Source organism: Octopus sinensis, linkage group LG23 (genome assembly GCF_006345805.1).
Source record: "Octopus sinensis linkage group LG23, ASM634580v1, whole genome shotgun sequence".
NCBI classification, from domain to species: Eukaryota; Metazoa; Mollusca; class Cephalopoda; order Octopoda; family Octopodidae; genus Octopus; species Octopus sinensis.
In genome coordinates, this window is record NC_043019.1 from 28,572,322 (window position 1) to 28,588,323 (window position 16,002).

Here is a 16,002-nt window from a genome sequence, read left to right on the forward strand (position 1 = left end):
AAGCAGGCTGCATAAGACATAACTCATCACCATCAGGTGTGCTGTGCTACTGAAAAATTTCATTAGACATGCCATTCAGAAAGTCTTGCAGACTGCTGGTTGCACATGGTTGATTTACAAGTTTCATTGAGGTTCTAATGCAATTGAAGCAGGCAAAAATATTTGTAAGGTTTTATGATCAAGATGTAATGAATGGAAGAAAGGTGGATTGAAAAATTCAGACACGGCAATTTTAATATGCTTGAGGAGCCTTATATCAGGGCATTCTTCCAAATTGGACAACAAAAGGTTAGAGATAACATTTGTGAGGAATTATACCATAACCATAAAAGAGCTTTCATTGAATTCAATGTTAACATTATGACTGTCCATAATCATTTCAAGAAGCTAAGGTTGATTTCAAAGGAGGGAAAATGGGTTCCTCATACACATTTAGTGGCAAATTTTCAATACTGTACCCTCTGGCATACATGTCAAATTTTTCAGGACAATATCTACAGCCAAAGATAGGAAAAAATGCAAAAAAAAAAGATAGGTTTGGCTTATACACTGAGACAACTTTGCAGGACCAAAAATTCCAAGTGGAAAGCAAAGTGATTTAGAAAGATAGTGACAATATTTGAATGGTTTACATTCAAGATGTGTAGAAGATGCACCCTTTCCAACTAAGGTTGGAGTGATGAGGCTAAATTTAAATTAAATAGCTCAATTGACTGCCACAAATGCACCTGCTGGAGACCTGAGAATCTGCATATTACAAAGGAATATCATGTTAATTTATCAGGAGTTACAGAATGGTGTGGCTTATCATCAAAAGGATTAATTGGACCATTCTGTTGTTGATGTTTCCTATGGAAACAGCTGTAAGCCAAATTTACTCTAACAAACAAAAATATGTAATGACCATTGTTTATACTTTGTTTTATATATCACTGTGTAAAAACCAGTTTGTCTAGAACCCATCCATGAATTTACAGTACAGAATTGTGATGAACCATAAACTCGGAACTGGCCATAAGAATACATGGAGTTCGTCACAAACCTAAACAATATCGATAGCCTGGTGTGCCAACAGAGAGCTTATGAAGTATTTTGCCCAGATTGATAATCCCTCACTATTATCTACAGTGGTTTGGTGTTAGGAAGGGCATCTAGCTGTAAAATCCCTACCAAAACAGACACAGTAGCCTAGGGTAGTTTTTTTCTACCAGGCCAGCTCCTGTCAACTCTCCTGCCCATGCATGCATAGAAGACAGACGTAAAACGATGATGGTGACATACACACACACACACCACCTTCGAAATGTAGAGTAGATGAAACCATGGCGACTGAAGAAGGGTTTTTTTCTTTGTGTTAATTGTCCTGTACTCTATTTTTTTGTTGTTTAAAAAAATGTCCAGTTCCTTGGATTTGTGTCTATGTTTTCGTTTCTCATTGTGTTCGACGTTTTTTTGGTGTCCTGTACTCATATATGCGTGTATATGTACATGTAGAGGTAGGTACGTACATATGTGTTTATATATATGCATATGTTTTATTTATTAATTTATATATATATATATATATATCCATTATGTTGTTAACTAGTACTAGGTTAGCTTGGACTGAACAGATCAATGATCAAAGGCCTTCCCAGCTGTGACCTTCCCAGATTGTATTCAGGAATAGTCTATCTAGCACTCTACTATTCTCTGTATCCCATTTTTAAGATGTTAGTGTACGATTTAAGAGAGATTTGGCAGCTATTCCTTGCAAATCAAGTAACCATAAACAGGTTTATTCATTTATTCGCCATCTTCTTAATATTTTCTTCATATGTAAGGCAGTGAGCTGGCAGAATCATTAAGTATACCAGGCAAAATGCTTGGCAGAATTTTGTTCATCTTCACATTCAGAGTTCAAATTCTGCCAAGGTCAACATTGACTTTTGGGGTCAATAAAATATGTACCAGTTGAACACTGGGGTCGATGTAATTGATTTTGCCCTCCTCCAAAACTGCTGGTCTTGCACCAAAATTTAAAATCAATACTCTTTGTATGTTATATAAACCCCCACCAAAAGAATATTTTCAAATTTACACAGAAAATCATTGAAAATAACATTCTGTGTAGATTTGAAAAATGGCTTAAAAATAAGTGGATTTTAAACAAAGATCTCAGTCAGCTTGGCTACTACCAACTTAATAAATAATAAATAACAATGTGAGAGTCTCTACTTGGTCACCAGACCTGCTAGAAACACCAGCCAAATCTCAAGCCACATTCTATTACCTTAACAAAAAAAATATTGCCCTCCCATTCTCATGAACTTACCTGCCAACTCACTCAATCCAGACCTCTGTACCATTTCGTTTATATACAACACCCTTTAACTTGAGGATATGTCCTGACATCTCACTTTTCCCAACTGGGTATATCTGTAGCTCAAGAGGGAGACACTACAGGTATCTCCTTTACTGCAAAACACCTGTTTCAGTCCCTTCTATCATATTTTAACCTCTCATCACCTAGCACAAAGCTACCTCCCTCAATACTATTCCCTACTCAGATGAGGGGTCTTGTCTTGCAAGTTATCATTGATGAACTCGCTGGTCCTGGGGCCACATGAAAAGAAAAAAAGCATCCAGTATATTCTGTAATGTGGTTGGCATTAGGAAAGGGATCCAACTGTAGAAACCATACCAAAGCAAGCAGTACAGTTTGGCACAAGGCTTGCCAGTTCTTGTCAAATCATGTAACCCATGCTAGCATGGAAAATGGATATTTGATGATGACGATGAATGCAATCTGAGCTGAACTATGGCTACAAGAGACTGGATTACCAGTGCTGGAAAGCTTTTAAATATAGTTCTGCTCAGCCAGGTTTGACCTAGAGAGTTAAACTACAAGTGGATATATGTTTTCTTGTCAAGAGAATCCAGACTGTAATCATTGACAGAACACACTTGTGTGTATGTGTGTGTATTTGTGTGTGGAAGTCCTTATGTTTATACCCCACCACTACTTGGCAACCAGTCTAGGTTTGTTTATGTCTCTCCAACTGAGTGGTGTTGCAAAAAAAGACTGACAGAATAAGGAGCAAACTTAAAAAGAAGTCCTGGGGTTGATTTGTTCGATGAAACCCTTCAAGGCAGAAGCCCCAGCATGGCCACAGTCAATGACTGAAACAAGTAAATAAAAATGAAAAAAAAATGCACACACATCCAAACAGCATTTAAATAATATGCTATGTGTGCACACACATGCAAGCACACGCACGCACGCACACGCACACACACACACACACACACCACACACACACACACACACACACACCACATGCAAACTGCTTTGAATTATTATGGGTTGGGTTAGATTGGATAATATTAGATTAGGTTAATAGGTTAAACAGATAATCAGGAAGACAGCTAGGCAATGGATAAGCTGTTGTATCGATAGATAGGTTTGATCAGAGAAATGTGATATTTTCTTTACTATTTACTAGTCTTCGATCCACTTATACGGATGCAGTTCACTCTGTTAGTAAAACTGGGACAGTGATTCTACAGGTCACTTTGGTTTCTCATCACAAAACAACAACTATCAGAGCTCAAAGAGTTTGAGAGAGAAAAATGCAAGAGGCGCAGGAGTGGCTGTGTGGTAAGTAGCTTGTTTACCAACCACATGGTTCTGGGTTCAGTCCCACTGTGTGGCACCTCGGGCAAGTTTCTTCTACTATAGCCTCAGGCCGACCAAAGCCTTGTGAGTGGATTTGGTAGAAGGAAACTGAAAGAAGCTCGTCGTAGATATGTGTGTATATATATATGTGTATATATATATGTGTATATATATATATATATATGCGTGTGTGTGTTTGTGTTTGTCCCCCTAGCATTGCTTGACAACCGATGCTGGTGTGTTTATGTCCCCGTTTCTTAGCGGTTCGGCAAAAGAGACCGATAGAATAAGTACTGGGCTTACAAAAGAATAAGTCCCAGGGTCGAGTTGCTCGATTAAAGGCGGTGCTCCAGCATGGCCGCAGTCAAATGACTGAAACAAGTAAAAGAGTAAAAGAGAGAGAATGCTTCAGATTGGAACACATCTGATTGTAGATTTTGGTGACCTGGAGACTAAAATATCTGTAATACAAATCTGGTTTAAGAGAGGTTTCTATGCAACTGCCAGTCTTAACAGAAATAGCTGTCCCATGACCGTTTTTGTTACCAAATCTGTTGAAATAAGACAGTGAGCAGGCAGAATCGTTAGCATCCTGGACAAAATGCTTAGTGGCATTTCGTCCTGCTGTTAGTTCTGAATTAACAGTAGTGAAAGTTTGTAGCAGTGGAGGCCTCTGGTCTTCAGGGTCCCCAGGCTACATCTCAGCTCATTGCTATCAAAGCAGAGATGGCTATCTGAAAGTGCAAGCCCCATGAGTTGGAGTGACCGTTCCAGTGCATATCCTTCGCCATCCTATGGGGGCAACACTTTTTCCATTTTTTGTCTGTTGGGACCATGAAGCAAACTGACGAGTCTTACATCTCTTAAATATGTCTAAATAGCCTGACATTCTATCCCTGCAATTGTCCACTTCACCGTTAATACAATATGCAGAGTATAATACATATTTCTTTATTACCCACAAGGGGTTAAACATAGAGGGGACAAACAAGGACAGACATAGGTATTAAGTCGATTACATCAACCCCAGTGCGTAACTGGTGCTTAATTTATCGACCCCGAAAGGATGACAGGCAAAGTCGACCTCGGCGGAATTTGAACTCACAACGTAACGGCAGACGAAATACCGCAAAGCATTTCACCCGATGTGCTAACGCTTCTGCCAGCTCGCCACCCGTGCAGAGTATAATACAGCAGAGAAATGGCCCTTCCCTAACTGAGCCATTCATGATACACTCATTCTACAAAGAGGACCAAGTGACCCATTCAGGACACTAAGAAAAAAAGCTACAACAGTTATTGTTTTATATACTCAATACAAGAAATAATAGAGTGCAGTATCTTTATCATTAGGTTATATAAACTTGAATGTTTTATTTCACTATTAATGGATCATACAGAGAAGCTCTTAATTATTTACTAAGAGTGAAAGAAAGCTTGCGTGTTAGTGGTTGAAATATCAATAGAAAATGTGTGTGTGTGCGCACATGTGCATATGTGTATGTATATGTGTGTATGTGAATGTATGTATGTATGTATGAATGTATGTGATTGTGTATGTGTGCTTGTGATTGCCGGTCATCTTGCTTCAGCTTGTCACTGGGTACTAATCATGGAGACTCAGTGAGTGGTGTTTGTGTTGCACAAGTGCACAGCACTATAAATCCATCAATGCACAGATGTCTCTTTATGGCGACGTCATTTTTCGTTCCATCTGTTGAAAGTCCTACGGCAATGGAAGAGTGGCAGCGTGCGTAACATGCAGATCTGTAACAGGACTGAATAGTGCACTGAGAGGGCCATGGGTGGAAAGTCGGAAATGTCATTGACAACAAGGAAGCACAAAGACAGCAATCATCCATGAAGAAGGAGCAATCACCATGTGTGTGTGTGTGTGTATGTATGTGTGTGTGTGTGTGTGTGTGTGGTGGTGTGTGTGTGTGGTTGTGTGTGTGTGTGTGGTGTGGTGTGTGTGTGTGTGTGGTGTGTGTGTGTGTGTGGTGTGGTGTGTGTGTGTGTGTGTGGTGTGTGTGTGTGTGTGGTGTGTGTGTGTGTGTGTGTGTGTGTGTGTGTGTGTGTGGTGTGTGTGTGTGTTGTGTTGTGTTGTGTTGTGTGTTGTGTGTGTGTGTGTGTGTGTGTGTGTGTGTGCATGTGCACGTGTATGTATGTATGTATGTGTGCATTCTGGGATATGTGCATGGAGTAAGATTAATAGATACACATACATGCACTCTTTTCCTAGTTTCAACTTTGGACTATGGCCTTCTCAGGACGTTGCCGTCAATCATTATATATTGACTTCTCCATACATTGTCTGGTACTTAATTTATTGAGTTCTATCTATGAAATGGCTATTTTGACCTCAGCATTACAAGATGTAACTTTTATTCAATAAATACTGCAAGGTGCATTTATTTAATATGTTGATTTATCAGCAACTCATTCCTAATATACCATATGTGTATGACAAAACCCAGTTCACTCTGTGGTGATTAAAGAGTAAGACACTTGTTGCCAAGGTGTCACACACAGAGGTTGAACCTAGAATTCTTAGAGTTACAAAGCAAACTGCTTAACTACATCATCATCGTCATCATCGTTTAACGTCCGCTTTCCATGCTAGCATGGGTTGGATGGCTTGACTGTGGGCTGGCGAACCAGATGGCTGCACCAGACTCCAGTCTTGATCTGGCAGAGTTTCTACAGCTGGATGCCCTTCCTAACGCCAACCACTCCGAGAGTGTAGTAGGAGCTTTTACGTGCCACTGGCACGGGGGGCCAGTCAGGTGGTACTGGCAACGACCTTGCTCGAATTTTTACACATTGGCCAGTCATGCCACACTTGTTTTCACATCTACTCCGACCCGGACTAGTAGCACCTGTCAGGCTCCCAGCTATAGGTTAATCAGTATATCAGGCCTCGCCTACCTAAGACTGGATCTGACAAGACTCTGTGGAGGAAACCTTCATGGTTCAACAGGAAGGAAAGTGACTGAAGCAATGCATTGTGGAGTGTAGAGAAGAAGATGATGCAAGACATCCTGGTTGTCTACTGCATCTGTCCCCATCCGTTTGTCTTGACCCAGCTTTGCCACTGGATTGAAGATGGCCATAGGCAAACTCTTCTTCATTTTGCATAAAGGCACTTCATAAGCCATCAGGTGCTTGCTGCTTCAACAGGTGAACATGATATGCAGCAGAACTTCAATTTACGAAACACCTTCCATCACCAACAAATCGTTTCGCCAATAATTTTTCAAGCATAAAACATCTCGGGGTGACAATAACTAAAGTAACAAACACACAAGCTGGCAGTAATAGCTGGCGAAAAGCTGGGAGTACCAGCTTGAAAAGTGTCAGTTGCTGTCTATCCTTTGCTTAGTTCACTTCCCTACTTGAATTTTCTATGGGAAAAATAGTATTGCTTTAAGAACATTTTGGGTGGTGAATGGTTTTCAGGAACAAATTAAACTTGTAAACTAAGCTTCCACTAAATGTGTGTGTGTGTGTGTAAACAAGTGGAAGTGCAATGGCCCAGTGGTTAGGGCAGCGGACTCGCAGTCATAGGATCGCGGTTTCGATTCCCAGACCGGGCGTTGTGAGTGTTTATTGAGCGAAAACACCTAAAGCTCCACGAGGCTCCGGCAGGGGATGGTGGTGATCCCTGCTGTACTCTTTCACCACAACTTTCTCTCACTCTTACTTCCTGTTTCTGTTGTACCTGTATTTCAAAGGGCCGGCCTTGTCACTCTCTGTGTCATGCTGAATATCCCCGAGAACTACGTTAAGGGTACGTTTGTCTGTGGAGTGCTCAGCCACTTACACGTTAATTTCACAAGCAGGCTGTTCCGTTGATTCGGATCAACCGGAACTCTCGTCGTCGTAACCGACGGAGTGCTTCTTAAGTGTGTAAACAAACTATCTTTAGAAGCGTTGAATGTGGATCATGTTATACAGAGAAGGTAATATTTTGAATGCAGTATGGCCATGAAAACAGCAGACAGATTAGATATTAGTACCCTTATAAGATGGGAAAAAGTTGTCAACAGACAGCCACAGGACTCAAGCCTGCACCCCTTAGATACTGACCGACTCTTCTACCATTAAACTAAGCTGCCCACTAAAAACAACCTCCATCAAATTAAATGCTAAATACAGAGCTTTTGGAATACAAAATATGTAAACATATATATATATATATATATATATATATATAAAATCATCATCATTTAACCCTTTTGTCACCAAATTTCTGTTGAGATGCTCTGAGTTTCTTTCAATTAATTTTAAATAGAAAAAAAAGAATTTAGTAAAATAACATGGTTATCATTAAGCTAGTGTTAGGAACATAAATTGTGACTACTAAGGTTTGGTGGAAGATCTTAATTCAGAACTTTTGAAAACAAGACATTTGTACTACAAAGCCAGAGGCAGTTTCAAAAGGGTTAACGTCCACCTTCTATGCTAGTATGGTAGGATGGTTCAACAGGACCCAATAAATCCAGGGACTACGTTGAGCCCCACTGTCTGCTTTGACAGGGTTTTCTGCAGCTGGATGCTCTTCTTGACACCAACCATTTTACAGAGTGTACTAAATGCTTATTTTCATGGCACCAGAACAAGTGAGATTGTCAATTAACTCACAAAACAAATAGAAAAAATGAGCACACAGTTGAGTGGGAATGTAATAAAGAGGGGAGGTGGTCTTATGCACAGTTAGAAAGGTAAAAGTACGATGGAAGAAGGAGAACAGGTGTCTTGAAGTAGAGGAGATACAGAACTACCATGTAATATATAAGGGTGGGTGGGAGGTGGCAGAAAGAGAGACAAGATGGCAGTAACAAGGTAGAAGAAAAATGGGTGGGGGAACAGGTTTGCAAGAGTGGAGGAAGAGGAGAGTGACAGATTGTTAGAGATGAGGGGAAAGATGAATATAGAGAATGGTGAAACAAGAATGGAGACATGCTATATATATATATATATATATATATATATATATAGGTGCAGGGCATGGATGTGTGATAGATAGTTTGCTTTCAGAGAACCTTGAGCAAGTATCTTCTACTATAGCCCTAGGTCAAACAAAGCTTTGTGAGTATATTTGGTAGACAGAAACTGAAAGAAGCCTGTCATGTGTGTGTGTGTGTGTGAGAGTGCAAGTGAACATGTGTGTATATGTTTATTACTAGCTCCCTGTGCTGACATGGCAGTTGTAAATGAGTGTCACCGAGATGCAAGCAGCATCCTTCATTTTCAATCTTTCATGAAGACATGTCAGGTCATGGGGAAATATTAGCTTACTTGGAAACAAGTGAGGGCAGACGACAGGAAGGGCATCCAGCCATAGAAAGTCTGCCTCAGCAAATTCCATCTGACCCATGTGAATACAGAGAAGTGGACATTAAAACAATGATGTTGATGACAACGACAATGATGATGACAATGATGATGATAATGTTTGACTTACAGGAGGAAGGGTAGTAACCTTTGACCCACTTCAGGGATCTCCACAACAGGTGATAGGAAATTATCCTCAGCCCAGTAACAACTAGGCCTGAATGCTTGTTAAAAAGCATCAAAGGGGCCCTCAAGTGGTGATGTGAAATTGAGTGACGGATAAAGTCTACCACCCACGAACAAGAATGGAACCTTTTCTACAGGTTTCCATTTTGTCGCCAGCTATTAAATGTCACCCATACATAACTTTGGTCAGCCTCAAGTTATGAAAGAAGGCACTTGGCCACGGTGCAATGCAGTGTGATTGAACCTGAAACCACAGTTGCTAAGGTACAAACCATTCACAGACTTTTTACACTCGAACTCAAAAGGCAGGAATACTGACATCTTCAATTCTACTAAATTTACTCATTACGAAGCAGCAGTTGATCAAATTTTGACAATACATTACTAAATGCTTAAGTGTCTCACTAAGTTTAGGTAAATATAAGGTAAAACACGTACTATCCAGAGAATTCTTGTTATCAGTGTCACAGTATTGTTCTTTATAAGAAGCTTCGCATTTATTTTCAGCGCCACCAAATACCATCTTGTGAAGCAAGTGTTACTACAAAAATAATAAATCACTGCAAATTTTAATATAAATATTAATCATAAACCTTACATAAATACCAATACTAATAATATTAAAATTAGTTTTTCTTATGTAAATTCACTGAACATATAATAATATTTAATACCATTGGTAAAATGCTAAACTACTAGAAACTAAATTTTATTCTTGTGAAATTATTGTAGTACTCATATATTTTTGTACCATGACACAAAACGTATATTGTCACCAATTTTTTACAAAAACCATTATAGAAGACTATGGAATATTAGGTAAAATAATCAAATAATTCTTACTAATAGGAAGTTCCTTTTCTGGATTATTAGATTTGACTAATTATGAATTCTAGATTAACATAAAACTATGAAACTACTAGGTAGCTATTAGTAAATTATAAAAATAGTTACAATAAAAATAGTTATCTATGTTAACTAAGCAATTTGGGTACAAATATTTGTGTATATATAAGAGAGAGAGATACATACATATATATACACACACACATATATATATATATATATATATATATATATTATATAATATATAAAACATATATAATACATATATTATAGACACTATGTATATTATATATAATATATATATATTATATAAAGAGAAATAGAGGGAGATAGAGAGAGAGAGAGAAAGATAACAGCAATTAAACTGCTGTTTCGTGCTGTCGTATGTAATTCCAAGTCTGGGTTAGTGATTTTTGACACAACTAAAACCTTTTCTAATGCGTTCATAGCAATTATTAACACCCATATAACTTTGAGCACAACAGTACATTTGTAATTGTGTCAAAAAGCAATAAGGCGACAGTTGGAAAGGCAATAAAGCATCTGTGTGTGTGTGTGTATATATATATAAATATAGGGGTATAAGAAGAGATGAATAGCAGAGCCAAGGCTTAAGGGATTGCTGCTGTAATGATAAAAGCATCAGAATGGGTTTTTGTATCGTGTGTAGCTAGTGATATTCTGCAGGAAGCTATTATCCATTCATGACTATTATAGTATCACTAACTGCTATAAAGGTGAAATAACGAGTATTAACTAGTGTATCAGGTATCAAAGGAAGTGAAAAGTGGCATAGCTGTACTGGTGCATGGGAAAGCTGGTTTAAAAATATGCTGCAGTATATTTATGTAGGTGGATACATACAACGCTGTACAAACTGAAGATGATTTTCGTAAGCCTGGTGTGATATTTATAAGGGAAATATCTGGTAAGAACAAACATATCTTTACTGCATATGGACATATGCAAGCACAGGAGTGGCTGTGTGGTAAGTAGTTTGTTTACCAACCACATGGTACCGGGTTCAGTCCCACTGCGTGGCACCATGGGTAGGTGTCTTCTACTATAGCCTCGGGCCAACCAAAGCCTTGTGAGTGGATTTGGTAGACGGAACTGAAAGAAGGCCGTCGTATATATATATGTATATATATATATATATATATATATATATATATATGTATGTGTGTGTGTTTGTCTGTCTGTGTTTGTCCCTCTAGCATTGCTTGACAACCGATGCTGGTGTGTTTATGTCCCCATCACTTAGCGGTTCGGCAAAAAGAGACCAATAGAATAAGTATTGGGCTTACAAAGAATAAGTCCCGGGGTCGAGTTGCTCGAGTAAAGGCGGTGCTCCAGCATGGCCGCAGTCAAATGACTGAAACAAGTAAACGAGTAATATACAGACGTACCACACACATACATATATATATACACTTATATATGTACATATATATACATAGACACACATATATAAGCAAGCATGAAAAGTTAACTGAAAAGTTTATTTCTCAACTTCACGGCCAAGGTTCCAGTTGCACTGTGAAGTACCTTGCACAAGTCCCTTCTATAGGCCAGTGCTGACCAAAAACTTGTGACTGGATTTGGTAGACAGAAACTGAAAATGAACCCAGTTGTATCTATACATAACAAACACACACACACAGAGGTTAAAGTAGAAAAGGAGAGGCAAACAATTTAGCAAAACTCGACAACTCTCTCTTTTTACTCTTTTACTCGTTTCAGTCATTTAACTATGGCCATGCTGGAGCATCGCCTTTAGTCGAGAAATCGACCCCAGAATAAGCATAGTACTTATTCTGTAAAAAAAAAACACCCCAAATGTCTCAAAGAGATATTTGTCTAACCCATGCTAGCATGGGTAAATAGATGTAAAAACAAACAAACAAACACATATACACTCAGAGATATACTTTACACATACATTGATAGCCACATATATGCATATATACACATACCATTTTCATTTGGTCAGGTGACTTGCTCAGACTAATGAGTCACATTGGTCTTTCACTAGCTGAATGTCTCATCCGAGTACAACACAGCTACAGGAGTTAGTAGTAGTTCACTAACTGAATTGGGTGACCTAGACTTGATAAGTTTGTTAACTGTTCATCTGCTCAGCATCTAACGATATTCGCCACTGACTCAATTAGTTCATCTGCTGAAACAGTTCACACCCACCATGCTGCATCCCATGATTTCAACATAACCCTGGCTTGGGTGGTTAGCGGGTGCTAGGCCTTGCAAAGCTGCATTTCGGTTTGAAAAATTGTGAAGGTATTAAGATATTTTTCTTAACATGAAACCAATGGTAGCCTTAATACACAAATAGAGAAATTCTTTCCACCAATGTGGTGTTGAGCACTCATTCTCATGGTTCAACATTTACATTATGCGTGTGTGTGTGTGTGTGTGAGTGTGAGTGTGAGTGTGTGTGTGTGTGTATTTGTGCTTGTCCTCCTATCAACACTTAATTTTATAACTGCTGTTGGTCAGTTTATGCCCCCTGTAACTTCGTGGTTCAGCAAAAGGAGCCGACTGAATCAGTACCAAACCTAAGAAGGAAAAAAAAAAGAAAGAAAGTACTGAAGGCGCAGGAGTGGCTGTGTGGTAAGTAGCTTGCTAACCAACCACGTGGTTCCGGGTTCAGTCCCACTGCGTGGCACCTTGGTGCAAGTGTCTTCTGCTATAGCCCCGGGCCGACCAATGCCTTGTGAGTGGATTTGGTAGACGGAAACTGAAAGAAGCCTGTCGTATATATGTATATATATATATATATAAGTGTGTGTGTGTATATGTTTGTGTGTCTGTGTTTGTCCCCCTAGTATTGCTTGACAACCGATGCTGGTGTGTTTACGTCCCCGTCACTTAGCGGTTCAGCAAAAGAGACCGATAGAATAAGTACTGGGCTTACAAAGAATAAGTCCTGGGGTCGATATGCTCGACTAAAGGCGGTGCTCCAGCATGGCCGCAGTCAAATGACTGAAACAAGTAAAAGAGAGAAAAGAGTAAAGAGAAAGTCAACTTGTACCACAAAAACCCTTCAAAGCAGTACTCCAGCATGGCCACAGTCCAATGACTAAAAACAAACTAAGGGGGGAAAAGAGAAAGGAATCTACTTCACAACAACAAGGCTGTAACTAACTAATATCAGAAAGCCACATCAAAGACGAGGCTTTGCAATATTTTCAGGGATAAAATGAAACTATAAAGATGGAGAGATGCACTAACAACACAGAGTGAGATGTCTAACAGCACGATGGCAGGTAGTGGGGAAGCCAGACGTTTAGGTGCACTGAGGCTAGTTAACAGTATGAACTGAACATCGTTTAAACTGGTGAGATAGTTGGATTGAAGTGGTAGATGTTCTGTTACCTAGGTAACACGCATAGTTTTGGAGATAGTGCTAATGATAGCAGAAAAGCTGGGATTCAAGATTGGCGGTGGAAGTTTTAGCAACTGCTAACTTCTATTGGCAAACAACCGATTTATCTTTCAGTAAGAAGACGTGTATGTTCTTTGATGTGTGTGTGTGTGTGTGTGTGTGTGTGTGTGTAAGAGTGGGTTGAAACATTGACTGTGAGTGTGGTTCATTAGTTCTTTAAGGATTAGAGAGGAGGGGGTTGAGGAGGCGAGTTCATTAGATCTAAAATTGTTGACATTTTGAAAAATTTTAAACATAAACGAGTGGAGGAAACAACTACACATTTTGTACATAATGTATGTATGTATATTTATATATGTAGGCACAGGAGTGGCTGTGTGGTAAGTAGCTTGTTTACCAACCACATGGTTCCGGGTTCAGTCTCACTGCGTGGCACCTTGGGCAAGCGTCTTCTACTATAGCCTCGGGCTGACCAAAGCCTTGTGAGTGGATTTGGTAGACGGAAACTGAAAGAAGCCTGTCGTATATATGTACATATATGTATGTGTGTGTATGTTTGTGTGTCTGTGTTTGTCCCCCTAGCATTGCTTGACAACAGATGCTGGTGTGTTTATGTCCCCGTCACTTAGCGGTTCGGCAAAAGAGACCAATAGAATAAGTACTGGGCTTACAAAGAATAAGTCCCAGGGTCGAGTTGCCCGATTAAAGGTGGTGCACCAGCATGGCCGCAGTCAAAATGACTGAAACAAGTAAAAGGAGAAAAAAGAGAATATATATATATATATCATCATCATCATCCTTTAACGTCCGTTTTCCATGCTAGCATGGGTTGGATGGTTAGACTAGGGTCAGGAAAGCCAGTGGCTGCACCAAGCTCCAATCTGATCTGGCAATGTTTCTACAGCTGGATGCTCTTTCTAATGCCAACCACTCAGAGTGTAGTGGGTACTTTTTACGTGACACCAGCACAGGAGCCAGTCTGGTGGTCCTGACATCAATCATGTTCAGATAGTGCTTTTTACATGCCACTAGCACATGAGCCAGTCAGGAGGCACTAGCATCGACCACATTTGGATAGTGCTTTTTATGTGCCACTGGCATGGAAGTCAATCAGGTGGCCCTGGCATCAATCATGTTCGGATAGTGTTTTTTATGTTCTACTGGTACGAGAGCCGGTCAGGGGGCAATGGCATTGACCACATTCGGATGGTGCTTTTTACCTGCCACTGGAACAGGAGCCAGTCAGGGGGCACTGGCCACAGCTACAATTTTGGTTTCACTTGACTCAACAGGTCTTCTCAAGCATATCATATTGCCTGACGCATCACGTGTACCTTTAAATGGGCCGGACATGCAACACTGGCATCGGCCATGGCTGCGATCTCACTTTAGTTGCCGGGACTTCTCAATCACAGCATATCTCCAATGGTCTCGGTTTCCTGTAATTACCTCAGACATGCAGAAAGTAAATAGACACCTTTAATTTTCAAAATTTCTGATCTAAGCGTCTTAATGTTTTAAGCGGTGTAGAATTTACAATGTAATTATTCTTTTTCATTCCAGGTGCCATTATATTAAACATTTGCACAGAGTAACCATGCCACGCATAAAAAATTCAGTAGAACTGTCAGATTTTCAAAGAGGTCATATTGTTGGGCAATCTGAGGCTGGTCTTAGAGAAAAATTGCCGAAAATCTTCAAATTTCTCTTGCTACTATTAATAGAATTATAGTGCAATTCAAAAGCCAAGGAAAAGAATCAACAGATTCTTGTTCCAGCTGACCTGGACCCTCGGAAAGGAAGCTTCGCTGTTTGAAAAGAATTGTAGAAAACGAACCCTGTTCGAGGGCTTCTGGCATTGCAAAACAGAAGTTAATGCATATCTGTGATTGTCCCCAACTACCACTTCACAACCATGTGTTGGTGTGTTTATAGCCTCGTAACTTAGCAGTTCAGCAAAAAAAACTGATAGAATAAATACCAGGCTTAAAAAAAAAAATTACCGGACCAATTCATTCAACTAAAAATTCTTCAAAGTAGTAGTGCCCCAGCATGCCCACAGACTACTGACTGATACAAGACACACACACACAGGAAATTCTGAAAGGGCAACACCAGACTTTTGCATTGAAAGCTGTACAAATCCCTGAACTTGTCACCACTACATTAAGCCAAATGTCTGGCTACTTCCCATCAAGAGTTAGGTCCAGATACTGCAAAGGCTTGGAGTTCAAGGGACCACATATTTTGAATACTTTTGAATACTCTACCAAAACAAGAGGTCTTCATACAGTGGGCTGTATGAGGAGGTATGAAAAGTTTCTGGCTTTGGATAAAAGAAAATACAGGTAGATCAGTTAATTATGATATTATTTAACATATTCCCCCTCTCAGATTCACACACCTATTGCAGTAGGTCCTTCAGTTTTTCTAAGTGCTGGAAAAGAACTCGGAAGTTTGGGCCTCCAACCAGGCCTTTCATGATACTCTTAAAGCCAGTAACTTTTCAGCAGCCCCTTGCAAATGTATTCAAGAAACAGAAAAACCTAGTCATTCTGTCTAAGATTCC

The 16,002-nt window shown here is 39.7% G+C and overlaps 1 protein-coding gene across 3 annotated transcripts in view; it reads right to left on the reverse strand.

The window, feature by feature from the left end:
- LOC115223492 (elongation of very long chain fatty acids protein 2) overlaps positions 1–16,002 on the reverse strand; it is a 102,498-nt gene that overhangs the window by 46,085 nt on the left and 40,411 nt on the right. Inside the window, exon 2 of one of the 3 annotated variants that reach the window (XM_029794101.2) lies at positions 9,620–9,722. The exons of the other annotated variants lie outside the window; for them this stretch is intronic. Coding sequence (XP_029649961.1) covers positions 9,620–9,704 — 85 coding nt within the window. The 5' untranslated portion in view covers positions 9,705–9,722. The remainder of the gene's footprint in view (positions 1–9,619; positions 9,723–16,002) is intronic. 3 annotated transcript variants of the gene reach the window in all.